At 56.7% G+C, this 14,841-nt stretch overlaps 5 protein-coding genes across 5 annotated transcripts; 2 read left to right on the forward strand and 3 right to left on the reverse strand.

The window, feature by feature from the left end:
* Nucleotides 1–848: 848 nt before the first annotated feature.
* On the forward strand, nucleotides 849–2,397 carry M421DRAFT_396434 (cell cycle checkpoint protein; the record flags this gene model as incomplete). The annotated part of the gene is made up of 5 exons (XM_033590108.1): nucleotides 849–891; nucleotides 942–1,039; nucleotides 1,163–1,919; nucleotides 1,972–2,048; nucleotides 2,102–2,397. 5 exons carry the CDS (start codon nucleotides 849–851, stop codon nucleotides 2,126–2,128), a joined length of 1,002 nt encoding a protein of 333 aa, XP_033446836.1. The 3' UTR covers nucleotides 2,129–2,397.
* On the forward strand, nucleotides 2,280–4,700 carry M421DRAFT_211049 (uncharacterized protein). Its single transcript, XM_033588223.1, has one exon. The coding sequence runs from the start codon at nucleotides 2,510–2,512 to the stop codon at nucleotides 4,412–4,414; it is 1,905 nt and encodes a 634-aa protein (XP_033446837.1). The 5' UTR covers nucleotides 2,280–2,509; the 3' UTR covers nucleotides 4,415–4,700.
* An 827-nt stretch (nucleotides 4,701–5,527) lies between these two features.
* M421DRAFT_422563 (DNA-directed RNA polymerase III subunit RPC2) lies at nucleotides 5,528–9,756 on the reverse strand. The gene is made up of 3 exons (XM_033593206.1): nucleotides 9,579–9,756; nucleotides 6,057–9,525; nucleotides 5,528–5,999 (listed from the first exon to the last, which is right to left on the reverse strand). Exons 2-3 carry the CDS (start codon nucleotides 9,472–9,474, stop codon nucleotides 5,833–5,835), a joined length of 3,585 nt encoding a protein of 1,194 aa, XP_033446838.1. The 5' UTR covers nucleotides 9,475–9,525; nucleotides 9,579–9,756; the 3' UTR covers nucleotides 5,528–5,832.
* Nucleotides 9,757–9,974: 218 nt separating this feature from the next.
* On the reverse strand, nucleotides 9,975–11,888 carry M421DRAFT_6860 (uncharacterized protein; the record flags this gene model as incomplete). Its single annotated transcript, XM_033596536.1, has 3 exons — nucleotides 9,975–11,205; nucleotides 11,259–11,750; nucleotides 11,833–11,888. 3 exons carry the CDS (start codon nucleotides 11,886–11,888, stop codon nucleotides 9,975–9,977), a joined length of 1,779 nt encoding a protein of 592 aa, XP_033446839.1.
* A 695-nt stretch (nucleotides 11,889–12,583) lies between these two features.
* On the reverse strand, nucleotides 12,584–14,350 carry M421DRAFT_93833 (DUF382-domain-containing protein; the record flags this gene model as incomplete). The annotated part of the gene is made up of 2 exons (XM_033598149.1): nucleotides 12,584–14,212; nucleotides 14,267–14,350. 2 exons carry the CDS (start codon nucleotides 14,348–14,350, stop codon nucleotides 12,584–12,586), a joined length of 1,713 nt encoding a protein of 570 aa, XP_033446840.1.
* Nucleotides 14,351–14,841: the final 491 nt, after the last annotated feature.

Genomic DNA, 14,841 nt, shown 5'->3' on the forward strand with positions numbered 1-14,841 from the left:
CACCTCTCTCTCTAACAGCAACGCTGCCATCCACTTTCCATCCACACAGTGGTCGCACGGCGATTCTGAAAAGTGCAAAATGTGCGCAGAGTCGTGTTGCACCCACGTACCGAGCTGCATGGAGAGGGAACGCAGCGCCAAGGGTCTAGTTCTAATGTTGCAGCCCAAATGAATTGGGGTCCTAAACGAGCTTCTTAGTAGAAATCGAACAAGGTGCACGGGTCCGAAACCGAATTGGGGTTTGACTCGAATCGGACTAGCTGTTAGGTAAGGCCCTCGCCTGTCTTTAGTGTAGACTTTTGGTGACATCAAAGCCGCGCTTAACATCCATGTCCATGCCTTGTCTTACTGTGGCCTGTGGCCTGCCGCGTTGTTACGCCTAACCAGCTGCACTGCTACGCCGCTGTTGGGAAGCAGATGCGCGTAAATATGATTGCGTATCTCTAGCAGGATAAGGAAAGATGGTAGGTCGGACCCCTAGTACAAAAAATGCGGGGTGGGATGTGATAGTCCATTAGGGTTAGGGTTAGTGGTGACTGAAATCTAGCGAGTTTTTAGAGGTACATACGAAGGAATTGGAGGGCGCCAGATCTGTGCATTAATGTTCATTACCCCATCGCCATAGCAACTGTACCTAAAGCCCGACACGATCGTGCAATAACCCTACGCGATGGCGGAGACATGGGACGCAAGTCTGTAGGCTTAGTCATCACACACCAAAGCCTTTTGAGGCAGATATTGTGGCCCATAGGCAAATGACACAAACGCACTAAAGATCCTTGTTGATGTAGGACAAGCTCCTCACGAATTTACGCGACGCGTCTGTCTCCACTCCACCAATTTGCACGATGCGATTCAAGGCCCGGATCCAGAATGTTTCCACATTCACAAGTAGTTTATAGCCTTGTTCCATGAGTATGCATATCACTAACAACATACAGAGCTCACAGCATCCCTCAACTCGCTTGGACCGCTAGCTTGGGTGAAATTGAGCGAGGAGCAAGTGGGCTTCACCATCATACCCGAGCAGGGCACACAGGTCTGGGCGTGAGTTGATACGTCTTCTCAGGTATCTGCAGCCTTTCTGATCTGATTTAGCGTCCTCTCCATTGTAAGCCGCATACCTTCGATACAACGACTCATCGCCTAATACGCCACCCAGGATGCCATCTTTGAGACGATCTCCGTACAATCTGCTGCCAACAATATTATCAATCTTGAGGTGCCGCTCACCTCGCTCAACCGAGCTCTCAAATCCGCTCTGAACGCCACCTCCGCCCAGATACGTCTCACGAAGAAGGACAACATGCCTGTACTTGCCCTTACTATCGTCACGACCACCTCTTCGAATTCATACAGTGCCTTTCCTACTGCGGGTGCCAACAATGATGACGGCTTTGACGCGCCATTTGACAACGCCTTCGGAGGCAATCGCGAAACGGTCGTCACGCAAGAAATCCCCGTGCGAGTGCTTGCACCAGACACAGTAGCCCACATACACGAGCCACAAACGCGAGAGCCAGACGTACACATTATACTCCCGCCGCTGATGCAATTGAAGAGCATCAGCGACAGGTTCACAAAGCTAGCGCTCGCAGATATAAAGCCAGCGTCAGGTTCAACAGCATCTAGGACAAGACTGGAAGTCGCCGCGAACATGCACGGCTGCCTTAAGATGAGTATTAAGACAGATGCAATGAGCATATCGTCTGTGTGGACAGATCTCAGCAACCCGGAACTTGATCCTGCGCAGGTCGCGGGAGGCGAGAACGGACTTGCTAATCATCCGAGCACGCGCATGAAGCAGTTGGGCTCTCCGGACGGGCGCAGCGAAGAAGGCTGGGCAACGGTCAGGATAGACGGGCGCGACTGGGGAAAGGTGATGAGCGTGGGGAGACTTGGTGGGAGAGTTATTGCCTGTGAGTGTCTGCATGAACAACATCTGTCTGATCCTTTGCTGACTCTTGACAGGCTTCTGCCACGAGCATGCTTTGATTCTTTATGTTTACCTACCGAATGACAATGGCGACGATGAGTCTGTCTTGACGGTAGGATTAGAAATCTCACCTCGACCATTGAGCACAAGCTGACATACTTGCAGTACTACGTCAGCTCATATAGCGCATGAAGCGCGAACCGCTTCTGTATCAAGTTGCAACCACTTCATGATGAGGTACCTAGATACAAATGGACGCGATATTGTGAGCGTTGACGTCATCATCTACGCCGATAGCAATTTTAGGTTCAGTTCACGCCACCAGTACATGACTCACATCTTTGAGTGAACGTTCTCCAATTTCGAGATGCCACCTTATGGATGCGTTTGGCTAGTGATGGATGCCTGAGCTTTCCAGGCACCAAGTGAGGCCCTAGCGCCCAATCACGTCTCGTTGCCACACCTAAGACGCTTGACATCGCCCACAGTCCGAACCACTTATAACTTCCGATACAACAAGCCCGGGCACAACAAGATTGGATACTACAACGAACTGGACCCCTGTTGACAACCATGATCGATCTGAAGGAATCAAACTCGAACACAACGGCGACACCTCACTGTGGATGCTACATCACGAACCTGACGACTGAGCTCATCTATCAAATCATTGACTTCATCGCGTATGAGAATCAAGTCGACTTCGCGCTCACCTGCAGAAGACTTGCAGACTGCTCTAGCAGAATTCTGAAGCGCCACCAGGAGGCTTTCAAGAAGTACCGAGTTGCATCAGATATCCTACCAACCACGATACCAACGTTGCTTCGTAGCATTTTCGGACGTAATGATCCACTTCTGGCCTGGCATGTTCGTTCATTGGAGATCTGGTATGATCGTACAAGTTGGCTGGACTGGAAACCGCTACCCTTCGACCGACCACTGCACGAAGACGACATGGGTACCAATAACAAACCCTGGAAATGGCAAGATGATGAACTAGAGGAGTATCTCGAAGGCATCGAGGACCAATTGGTTGCATTATTTGATGGTGGCGACGAGGACGTATTCTTCGAGGCCCGCCAGCAATTTGAGAACGGCCTTGACGGTATCCTGAAAGCGCTTGTCATCGCATACTGCCCGAGGCTACGGGACGTCAGATTTATCACCTATGAGCACAGGGAGAAGTCTAGTCTTGGATGGCTTAAAAGGATTGTTCAGGGCAGTATTCAGTACGGCAGTCATTGGCCCCCTGGACTCTGCAGCGTTAAGAACGTCGCCGTTGGTGTTGAGTCAGACACCTGGATGACGACACGGCACACACAGCACAACAATCCTCCTTTGGACGGCTCAGACAAGTCTATGGAAGTGTTCTCTGCCCTCCTTCGCCTGCCATGCCTCAATTCGATATACTACAACGATCTCCGACGTTCGGGCTGGGACGATCAAACAGATTACGAGTCTCGCGCACTCATTCCCAAGCAATCATCTACTGTCAAACACATCTTCCTCGATGACTGCGGCGACATGCCGTACTCCTTCCGATGTGCACTTACACAAGCTCCGCGAGCTCTCGAGACCTTTACACTCCGTGCTGGCCACTCGCGCGATCGTATGGATGATGCCGATCAGCTTATTTCGGGCCTCAGCAAAGCACAACAGGATCACCTACAAACCCTGATGTTCTACGGTCCTTACGATCCTTATGAGATTCATGGCTATAGATGCAACGTCTACCGCAACGAAGAGCTCAACGAAGCCAATAATTTGAAGACCGTGGCTATGGACATCTCAGACCTAGAACTGGATGCCTTTTACTCGACGTCAAGCTTCGATGATCAACACGAGGGCGACGACTGGACCCCCGATCAGTGGTGCAAATATTTTATTAGATGGTTCCGCGAGCACGCTTTTCCTAGCGGCATCGAACGACTGGTTTTCTGGGGGCAGGTTGGGGAGGGCTTCCTCGCCAAGTGCGAAGGCAAGTTTCTTGACTGGCTCGAGGATGCACTAATCTCCTGCATCGAGTCGTGGCGCTGGATGGAGGGATGGGATTCTGCTGATGAAGAAGAGTACGATAAGCTCTCTACAGCCTACGAGTCTTTCATGGGTAACCTCAAGGCTATCTATCTCGAGGACATTGAGCGTCAGTACAAGAGGACGCGCTATGATGAGACCACGGGTCCGAGAATTGAAAAGGTGTATTTCAGGAGGCTGGTTGAGGTTGCGAAAGAGGCGGGCGTTGATGTGTACACCCTTACGAATCGCACGCCGAAGAAGCATGAGCAGGACTTCCCTACTGCCCCAGACAAATACGATCTAGAATCTGGACCGTGGTGGGAGCGAAGGGATGAGATCAAGAACTGGGTCTTCGACGTGTACAAAGGGAGGATGGTGCCGCCGGGTTGTGGCAAATGCGGCAAGTGCGAGACGTGCCTCAGCCAGTACACTAAGGAGCTGTGGAGATCTTTGGAGAGCTGAGTGTGGTTGCCTGGTGTGGTTGACGAGATCGAGGCACTCGGACGGTTTCTGGCCTCCGCGATAGGGAAGGGACATTAATCTGAAAAAAAACAACCCTTTCCTTGTACACCGCATCGTACACCCTGGTCGCGCGCAACTGATTCCTCGAGTGCGATTATGCTCTTCTTCGCACATCCGTCGTATTCATTTCTATCACATAGGTAGCCAAGTACGAGCCGATAAGAGTACAGTAGCCAAGCACGATTGGCAGTGTCAGTTTCGAGGTCACCCTTCAACACCGCGGTCGGAAAGCGCGCCGCAGCGGTACTGCATCAGGCTTACGCTATTCGCCCAGCTTAGCGTACTAGCAGTCAGAGCTGTCTCATGTGTAGAGGTTCAATTTTACATACACGGGCTATACAGTAGAGATGACAATGGACCCCGGTCAAGTGGCACTGACATTCGATCTCGATGCGCCGATACCTGTTGTCGTTAATCTCCATAGATTAGCCACAGTATCAATGCACTCAACACGAACCCAACAAGGACATCAGGTGCACAGGTGCATGTACTGGGTGACTTAAGCTGGCAGATGGACAGATTGAGAGTTTCCATCGTCTGCTGGGAACTGAATTCCACAAAAGACGTGCATAGCGAGTGGTCGTGCGTAGCGGGTGGTCGTGCTATGGAACGCCTGTCATGCGAGGGCCCTGGCGACTTGCCTTATCACCGTACGGGCACCCATCTGCAGTCATTGTGAGAACGTTGAATCGGCGAGAATGTCTAGGAGAAAAGGAATAAGCACCAGGGGCCTATCACGAACTCGTAGTTGGCTTTCCAGCCATGGTGGCAAGGACAATCGACACTGTACACGGTTTCCCACTCGTAGTAGCCATCGGCGAGAAGATAGGTCCGACGAGGTGCACAAAAAGACGGCCGGAAGATGCTCAGGATTACAGTATCTCGCCAAAATCCCTACGCGTTACCGACCGTGTACACGAAGCTGAGACTCGCAATGCCCACCGCCCATGCAGGCCAACTGTAGTAGTGGCAGCTGTTGCTCCCGGGCAGCTACCAGCAGCCGACGACGGCACAAGCAACTCAGTGTATGATGACGAAGATATAGAAGAGGAGGCAAGCCTTTGCATTATAGAGGAGAGAGGAAGAGTGAGCACGACGAGGTCACAAACGCAGTCCTATGCGTGACAAATAATGACCGGCGACGACCTCCACGTGTACAAAATAAAGCGCACTCTCTCTCAACCTCCTCGACACCATCTCAGAGCCACGAACCAAGCACAGGGTAGAAAGAGCATGTAATTCATTCACCACATCTCTACCCAACAAAGACCAAAAGCGCCATCGCTATGCACCCCCTCCCCAACAGAAAAACCGCCGCACGTCCTCTACAACCACGACCCCGCGCTCCCATCTGTCGTCTAGTCCACATGTCGGGGGAACTCATCCTCCAGCCCAATCGTGACCTTGACGTTCATGCTGCCCAGCTCCTGGATCAGTAGCTTCGCCGCGTACGGCATGGTGATGCGGCGGACTGCCTTTTCGCTCTCGCAGAGCTTGCAGTAGCCCGAGTAGCCCATCTGGCCGCCTATCGAGTCATTAGATACATGCTCAAAGCCCGACGTGAGGGGGGGGGGGGACTTACACTTCTCGCACACGTCGACGTCGTGCGCGTCCGAACTGATCATCAGACGCTCAAGGAGGAGCTGGCTCGCGCCGTACGCGATGAGGCAATCGCGCTCCATCTCGCCGAGACGCAGACCACCACTCCTAGCACGACCCTCGGTGGGCTGGCGCGTGAGGATGGCGCGCGGCCCTCGTGCACGCGAGTGCATCTTATCCTGGACCATATGCTTGAGTTTCTGGTAGTAAATCGGGCCGAAGAAAGTAAAGAATTGGTGCGCCTCGCCGGTGATGCCGGACGTGAGGTAGTCCTTGCCAGTGTAGGAGAAGCCGTTGCGGACCAGGATCTCGGACATGTCCTCGACCTTGCTGCCACCGAAGGCAGTCCCGTACTCGAGCGTGCCGTTCAGAACGCCCGCTTTGCCGGACAAGAGCTCCATCATTTTCCCGACTGTCATGCGCGACGGGAATCCGTGCGGGTTCATGATGATATCCGGACAGATGCCCGCGTCGTTGAAGGGCATGTCTTCTTGCTGGACGATCAAGCCCGTTGTACCCTTCTGGCCGTGGCGGGAGGAGAACTTGTCGCCCAGCTCGGGCCGCCTTGTCTGGCGAAGTAGCAGCTTGATGAGCGTGACGCCCGCTTCATTCTCCGTGATGCAGGCTTTGTCCACGTAACTGCAGTCGGGCAGCTTGTAGCGGTCGGGCTTGTCTTTGTACGCGTTCGAGGCGGGGCCGGCGGTATCGGCGGGGAGCGATTTGAGGAGGTAGGCGTCGCCGGCTTCGAGGCGGGCGCCGACTTGCGCGATGCCGTCTGCGCCGATGGCTTGGTGGTCTTGTTTGTTTGGGTCCAGGGCACCGGCGTTAATGCGGTCGGACGTGCCGTTGGCGTAGGTCTTGAGTGGGGTGACGGACTTCTTCATCACTTGGCAGCGGCCGAAACCGCGGTCGCAGGAGGCTTTGTTGAGAATAAGGGCGTCTTCGATATCGTATCCGGAGTAGGACATGACAGCGACGGTGGCGTTCTGGCCGGCGGGGAGCTTGTCGTACTTTGTGAGTTCGATGGTGCGGGTCTTGACCATGGGTTGTTGAGGGTAGACCATAAGGTAGAGAAGCGTGTCTATCCTATTGAACTGATTGTAGGCAATTGCGCCGATGGCTTGTTTACCCATGGCACATTGGTAGGTGTTACGCGGCGACTGGTTGTGGTGAGGGTAGGGAATGAGGCCGGCAACAGCACCGAGGATGGTGAAGGGTTCGATCTCGAGATGTGTGGTGTGCTGGTTGATATCATTTTCAGACAGCGCGATGTTTGTGTCGTTCTCCTCGTTGGTATCAAGGTATTCGACGAGACCCCTTGTCAAGAAGTCTTCGAACTCCATGGTGCCCTTCCGTAAAGCCTTCAGGTATCGCCTCGTGACCTTGGACCGCTCATTCTCGACGATGATCATCGGTCGGCAAATACGACCTTCGTCAGTCGCGAGGTGTACTTCGCAATGATCGTGATCGATGTGGACGCTCGTGAACTCGGAGATGCGACCCATGCGTCTCAGCTTCCGGAAGCTGTTCAGGAAGCGCTTCGGGGTGTCTGTGACTGCGATCGGTGTACCGTTCAGACACACCGAGTACATACCCTCGGCGTGAATCTCCTCTCCCGTCTGCGAGCAGATATCCTCGGCACCCAACAAGAACACAATCTTGCGCACCGGCCCCTCATCATCTTCAGTCGTGATATGCGTCATCAACGCCAGATTCTTGACAAGACCACAGGCCTCTCCTTCAGGCGTGTCAGACGTACACAGCATACCGAACTGACTGGGCTGCAGCGCACGGGGACCAGACACCTTTCGCGTCTTCTCGAATTGCGAGCTGATACGAGTCATCATACCCAGCGCAGCGATATAACTCAGTCGACTCAGAACGTGCGTGACACCGGCCCTCTCCATCTTGAAACGCTTCAGACTCCAGTTTCCGGTGGCGATGGCGCGCTCGATACCCATGGTGATGTGGTTCTTGTGCACGCTGAAGTGCGAGAATGCGTCGAATTCTTGAGCGCGGTTCTGCTTCTTCAGGACCTTGTCGATGCTGAGCTTGAAGTCGTGGTTGAAGCGCTTGAAGTGGTCTTCGAAGAGGAGAGACAGCATCTGTCCGGACAATTCGAGGCGCTTGTTTCCGACGTAATCGCGGTCGTCGACGAGCTTGGGGTCTTGCATGGCCATGAGGACTCGTCGGGCCATCAGGGCGACGTAGAGCGCTTTGGGCCGGTAGTTTGTGCCAACGACCGGCACGTGCGGGAGGATGACGTTCGACAGGCATTCAATGGCTTCGAGGTGGTAGTTGCGCATGCGCGAGGCTCCGGCCGGCTTCTTGGTCAGGCGTACTCGATGGCCGATGTATTCCAGAGCCTTCTCCTGGGTGTGGATCCCTTCTCTCGCACAGGCCTCGAAGTTGATGGCAAAGCTGTCTTGGTACGCACTGTCGTCTCCGGCGACCATGAGCAGGATCTCCTTGTCCGAATGCACACCCAATGCCTTGAGCGCAAAGACGATTGGGACCTCCTCAGAAAGTGTGTTGTGCCTCAAGAACATGAGCCCCTTCTTCTGAATGACATAGGTCTTGGTGCGCCTCTCGTGCGTCGAACTCGTGACGCTGGCCTGCATAATGCCCTTTGCGCTCTCCACAATGACACGGTTCTTGTTCAGCTGCTCCTGCACCAGGATCACCTTCTCCTGGCCACGCGTGATGAAGTAGCCGCCAGGGTCCAGCGGACACTCCTCCATGACGGCCATCTCGCGATCGTTCTTGCCTGCCAACACGCACTTGTTGCTCTTCAACATGATAGGCATCCTCCCGATCTTGATGCCCGTGCGCTTGACCTTTGCATTGCCTCTCGTGTAGACAATGTCCACGACGATGGGGGCCGCATACGTCATGTCCCTCAGGCGGCACTCGTTGGGCGTAATGGTGCTGCGGTGGTGGTCGAGGTCATCTTCCTCCTGCCTGTTGGGCGACAGGACGCGGATGTCGGTGTACTCGAGCAGGAACTTGGGGTCAAAGTCGCTACGTACGAAGCGGTTGGCCTTGATGATCTTCTTGAGCTCGACGTCGACAAAGTGGTTGTACGAGTCGACGTGCTGCTTGACCAGGCCCTTGACCTTGAGGAAGGCGGGCAGTAGGTTCCACTTGTCGCGGGCGGTGTTGATGGGCTCGTCGAGGCGCTTGCCGTAGTAGAAGGGCTCGAGGAGGGCGGCGAATTCGTCCTTGGCCTGCGTGTTGAGGGGCGCTTTGCGTTTGCGCGTTGCTTCGGCGGACGTGGACACGCTTGGGTTGAGGTCGGCGGCGGCTGGCTCATCACCACCACCACTACCACCACCAACTGGGCCGCCATCGAGGACATCGACGTCGACGCCCTGCACGCCGCCGTCTGCTGCGGGGGCCATCGCCCGCGCTGCCCCGCGCGGGGGAGCTTTGGGTTTGGCTATTGGCGCTTCCTGTGCGCGAGTTAGGCGTGCTGTCCCCCTCTCTGCTGCAGTCCGGCGCGTACCTTCTTGCCCACCATATCTGCGGCCGCTCACGAAAGACCTCGGTCGAGCACGTTGGAGGCGTTGGATGTGAGCTTAGAAAAAAGTTAGCGTGCCGGAAGCTGCGAGTCAGAAGCAGGGATCGCCGTGGGCATGTGGCCAATCACCATTGGAGGAAATCCGCCAGCAATCCAGCTGTGGAGGTGAGTGCCCAGCCGGCGTCACGTCGGCGTGGAGAGTTGATGTGTGAAATCCATGGGTATGAGTTCAAACGTGCTGCCAGTTCCCAGCGCCCGCTACATGCTACCAAAAGACCGACATATGCAAGAAGCCCAGTCCAGCCCATCATACACAAACTGCAAGACCGTCCTCACCAGCCTCGTAGAACAGAACGACCCGGTCTCTGGACGCGCTCAGAACTAGAACGCAGCGCCGCCAGCCTCGGTCTCGCCGCTCAGACTCCTCAGCGACTGCTCTGCCAGATCCACGCGAAGCTGTGCCGTCTCGGCGTCCCTCTCCAACGAGTCCCACTCCCTCAGCTTGGCCCGCTTCGCATCCTCCTTCTTGTCGATCATCTCGCGCAGCTTCCTGGCCTCCTCCTCTAGCCTGAGAATCTTGCTCTTGTCGTAGACCTCAGGTGCCTTCTGTCCGCCGGGTATCTCCTTGGGCAGGTCCGCAAGATGGTCACGGAAGCGCATGGTCCGCGGATATGTAGTCGCAGTCGCATTGCTGGAGCCACGGAAGGTAGCCGAGTAAGACGTCGCGCCGCTGACAGAACCGCGAGGACCGGCAGCCGCGCCGTCGTGGAACCCACCGCGGAACCCACCACCGCCACGGGCGCCGCCGCCCCACGACCCACGCCGTGGAGGACCGGAAAAGTCGCGTGGAGAGTCGTATGCGAACCCGCCGCGTCCTCCACCGCGCGGTCGAGTGGGGGCGCTCAATACGGGATTGGCTCCTCGAGGTCCTGTGGGAGGTCCTGTCGGAGGTCCTGTGGGAGGTCCTGTGGGAGGTCCCGTGGGAGGTCCTGTCGCAGGTGCGGTTGGAGGTGCGGTCGATGCTGAGCTGGCAGGCCCTGCAGGCGGCGAGATGGCTGGCGAAGGATAGCTGCGGCTCGACGGGCCTGTCGGAGGTGCCCTCGAGAACTCGCCGTCGCCATTGCGACGAGCAGACGACGGACCTGTCGGTGGTGCAAACTCCCTGTCCCGGTCGCCCCGAGGTCCTCGAGGAGGGCTTGCGTCTCGTCTCCGAGGCGGACTCCTGTCTCTGACCGGGCTCACTCCTCTGCGGCGAGGCGGCGATCGCTCGCGCTCGCGCTCGCGCTCTCGGAAGTTGTCGCGAGGCGCTCTGCCGGGCTCACGTTCACGGAATGGCGACCTGGGCGCGGATGCAGGCTCTCTTGCCGGCCTGTCGTCTACGAGGGCCGCTCTGCTGGGGTGGACGGTAGGCCGCGGGGAGGATCGTCGCGAGGTGGCCGCCGACTGGCCGCCCGAGGCCTCGTTGGACGTGTATGCAGGTCTGGCCGAGGGCGACCTGCGGCTCCGCCAGGTGTCTGCTGCGTAAGGGTCGGCACGTTCCCGCCGGGGCGAAGGCGAGCGGCGGCGGAAGTCGCGGTTGTCGCGAGGGGGCGGAGGCGAGGTTCGGCGCGGGCTGTTCGGGTTAGCGTTCTCGGGCGCCTTTTCTTTCAGACCGGTCTGGCATACCTGGCAACGCGCGAGCGCGGCTCCTCGTAGCGGCTCGGACGGACAGGCGAGCGCATGCCCCGGCTCCTCGCAGGCGATGCGTCGCGCGTGCGGGGCGGCGGCGACCTGTCGCGCGGTCGCGGCGAGCGCGTGTACGAGTCGTAGCCATCCCTCCTGGGTGAGCGAGCGCGATCGTTCCTGTAGTCGTCCCGTCGCGGAGAGACGGGGCGGCGGGGCGGCGAGCGCGGTCGCGCCCTCCAGTTGTCGTCTCGGCGCGGGCTGCGTGACCGTCTCCTGAAGGCGGGCGAGCGGCTCCTCGGCCGAGACGGGCGGCTGCTGCCCCCGGGCGTGTACGTGTCGGCTGAGGCCAGCCCGCGACGGGGCGGCGAGCCTCGCCGGGGAGGAGGAGAGCTGCGTCGCGCTGGCGACCGGGCGCGGTAGCTGTCGACGCGCGGCGAGCGGCTTCGGGGGCGGGGCGAACGCGGTCTGTACGTGTTCGAGTATCGGTCGTCCCTGTTCGGCATGTCAGCGCGGCTGGCTCACATGTGCATGGTGCGTGCACTGTGTAGCTGGACTGCTGTGTTGGCGCGCATACGACGGTGTCGGCTTGACAAACCTTCGATCCCGATCTCTCTCGCGGTCGCGATCCATTGGTGTACTGTGCTGTGCTGTGCTGTGGGTTGCGAGTCTGCCGCTATGACAAGCTGTGTGGAATGGCGAGTGTACTGTTTGGTGCTATGTGTAGCTTTGCACGCCAAGCGTCGTCGAGACTGGCGCTTGCACGTCGTTGGGTGCTGAAAGTCAAGTTCCAGGCCAAGCCTTGACACGCGAATGACCCTAGCCGTCACGTGTGTCGAGTCTGACCGCCCATGTCACGACTCGTCGTCTTGGGCAGCGCCGTGCGCGGCGATTCCCTTGTTCTCCTCCGGCTGGCATTCTTGACGAACCCTATCCGCGAATCACATCATCTGTCTTGACTCTCTGTGTGGGCCTCTGACCATGTTTCTCATTGGTCGTCTGCAAGCCATGCAGTCTTGACGTGGTTCGCGCAACGCTGCACTGCCGTTGCTCTTGTCCTTGGCCTTGTCCTTGCCCTTGTCCTTGGCCTTGCTGACACGCCTTCCATCACTGTAAGCCTCATCTTGTTCTGTCCCGCACGTTACGCCGCGTATTCTTGAGCTCGATTCTGTTCATTCTGCGCGAACCCCATCGTCGCCGCATTTAACGCCATATCCCAATGCTGGCTACGACGTCTTACAACCATTGGATATCCATAACGCCGGCTCGGTTCGAGCTGTTCAGCCATCGTGCCACACATCTTTTGTACAAACGCCCACCTCTTGCTTTTACCGCTTATTGCCTCGCTCAGATTCCCTCTTGACCCTCTTCCTGCTTTCTGACGCAATCATGTCGGCCAGATCGTCCTGATCGATGCTCTGCCACTGTCCTGCCGCCTCGGCTCTTTGCCTCGACTCGTACTCCTTCTTCAAAGCATCCTTGTCCAACTTATCGCTGTCAGCCAGCTGGTCAACGTCCACCGAAATGTCCACGTCGCCAGCCTTTCGCTTCCTCTGAGCCGCTCCAAGCTGGTCCCTCCTTGCCGCATCGAGATCGTAAGCATGCTCGCCACCGAAGAAGCCGGTTGCTGAAATGTTCTTCTCGGGAAGAACCTGGTAAGCGCTTCGCGGTGCCCCGGGTTCCTCCGTCTCGATACCCTTGCGCTGCTTCCGGAGCGTGAACTCTCCGCCGATGCTCTCTGTACCCCCCATCTCCGAAGGCATGGCAGATGCGGCTCCAGTCATCGATGTCTGAATGCCGCTTGCATCCTCTTCCTCGTCCTCGTCCTCTTCGTCCTCGTCTTCCTCCTCGTCACTTTCTTCGTCCTCGCTTTCGCCTTCTGCCCGCAAAACTCCCCATGTTGTGCGCTCGACAGGCTCACCCTCATGTGAAGGCTGCTGCTGCTCTTCGAGAATGCTTGTGCCGTAGAGGTCGCCACCGAAGAGAGGTCGCCCGGCATCGTCCGTTGGCGGCTTGCCCCACTGCCCTGGCTGGAAACCCCACGAAGCGCCCGGAGGAATCGGTGCATTGACACCAGGAATGCGCATGTTGGGGTACGAGGGCGAAGGACCAAAGCGTTGCATGTTGATGAGCCATGGCGGCGGGTGACCGGGTGCCATACCGAGCGCTTCCCTCAGCTCTTCGCTCAACTCACCAGGCTTCAGGTTAACAAGATTCGTCTCGAACTCCTTGCCTTCGTAGTAGACCTCGCCGTACCGTGTAAGCTCGGGCTTGGTCTGTCGCCTGAAAAAGGCGTCATAAAGCTTTGAGTAGTCGATGTCGAGCTTGCCGAGCTTTCCCTGGACACGCTCGCGCTGCTTTTGTCGCATAGTCATCTCGGCCTGCTTCTCAAGGACCGCGTCCCGCATCTCTGCGATACCAGTCTCCTGAATAAACTTGGGCAGTGCAAACGGAGGCTTCTCAATACCACGCTTCGACGAAAGATACTCCCTCTTCAGTGACCAGTGCGTCGGTACAGGAATGACGTTCTTCGCACCCTTGATAGCGACTAATAGCTGCGGGTCTGAGGACGAGACGTCTGTCCATTCCACGAGCTCGGGGTTGCTTACCAAAGACTTCAGCTGAGCAACCGAGAGCTTGCTCATGGCTTTGCGCTGCTTCTTGGAAATCTTGGGCTGGCCGTCTTCCTCCTCGCTGACATCGTCGTTGTCGCTGTAGTAGATCTCCGGCTTCTCGTCATCCTTGGTAGCTACCTCCTCTTCTGTCCGCTCTCTGAATTTCTCGAAGATGTCCTTGTATTGCTCGAATAGCGGGTTGTCTATGTCGTATTGATTCGAGATGTCGTCCATATCAACCAAGTCCGCCGACTTCACCGCCTGTACATCGTTATTCGTGTCGCTTTCTGGTTCAGCAGAGTCGCTCTCACGCGCAGAGTCGTTGGCTTCGGATGGTGTCTCCTGTTGAGATGTCAGCACCGTGCTCGAACGCAAATGCAGGCGTGAGAGGCTCACGCTGCGCTGCGACTTCTTCTTTGCGCGCCTGTAGGCGTTTTTGTTCGCCTGCTTCTTCCCCTTGGCAGCCGCTGTGCCGGACATGGTGGCGGTCGACGTGCGTGCGAGTCGTGAAGAACGTGGGCCTCGAGGCAGGCGTTACACAGTTGCACAACGTGAACGATTCTACAGATTGCAGTAACAGAATCGTCTAGATACTACTAGGCGTTGAGTTCGCGCGCGATAGTACGTGCAATAGAGGGTTTGCGTGCGCGATGAGGTTGGGTTGTGGAGCTGGAGCTGGACGCGGGATCTCAAAGTTTTGGCCAAGCTTTCAGGGAGTCGCGATTCAAGCTTACGTGATGCACCTTCACCCACGCATGTTAAATGCACGACCACGAGGATTAGGCATGAGATACGTCGGGTATATACGTGCCGAGTCTCAACTCAGAGTTTGGCACATTTTCGCGTATAGCATGTGACATTGACGCCTGTGTAGGTAGAAGCGCATTAGAGTTTAGCATGATTCATCCAGGTTCAAGTAGACCCCGCAGGTCGAGACAAAGATGGAGTATAACGCCTATTATTGATCGCTA

This window comes from Didymella exigua, assembly GCF_010094145.1.
Source record: "Didymella exigua CBS 183.55 unplaced genomic scaffold M421scaffold_21, whole genome shotgun sequence".
NCBI lineage: Eukaryota > Fungi > Ascomycota > Dothideomycetes > Pleosporales > Didymellaceae > Didymella > Didymella exigua.

Coding starts and splice junctions, on each gene's coding strand:
- M421DRAFT_211049 (XM_033588223.1), top strand. CDS start 2,510: ATGATCGATCTGAAGGAATCAAACTCGAACACAACGGCGACACCTCAC.
- M421DRAFT_422563 (XM_033593206.1), bottom strand. CDS start 9,474: ATGGCCCCCGCAGCAGACGGCGGCGTGCAGGGCGTCGACGTCGATGTC. Junction 6,000..6,056: donor CGTCGACGTGTGCGAGAAGT/GTAAGTCCCCCC, acceptor ATGACTCGATAG/GCGGCCAGATGGGCTACTCG.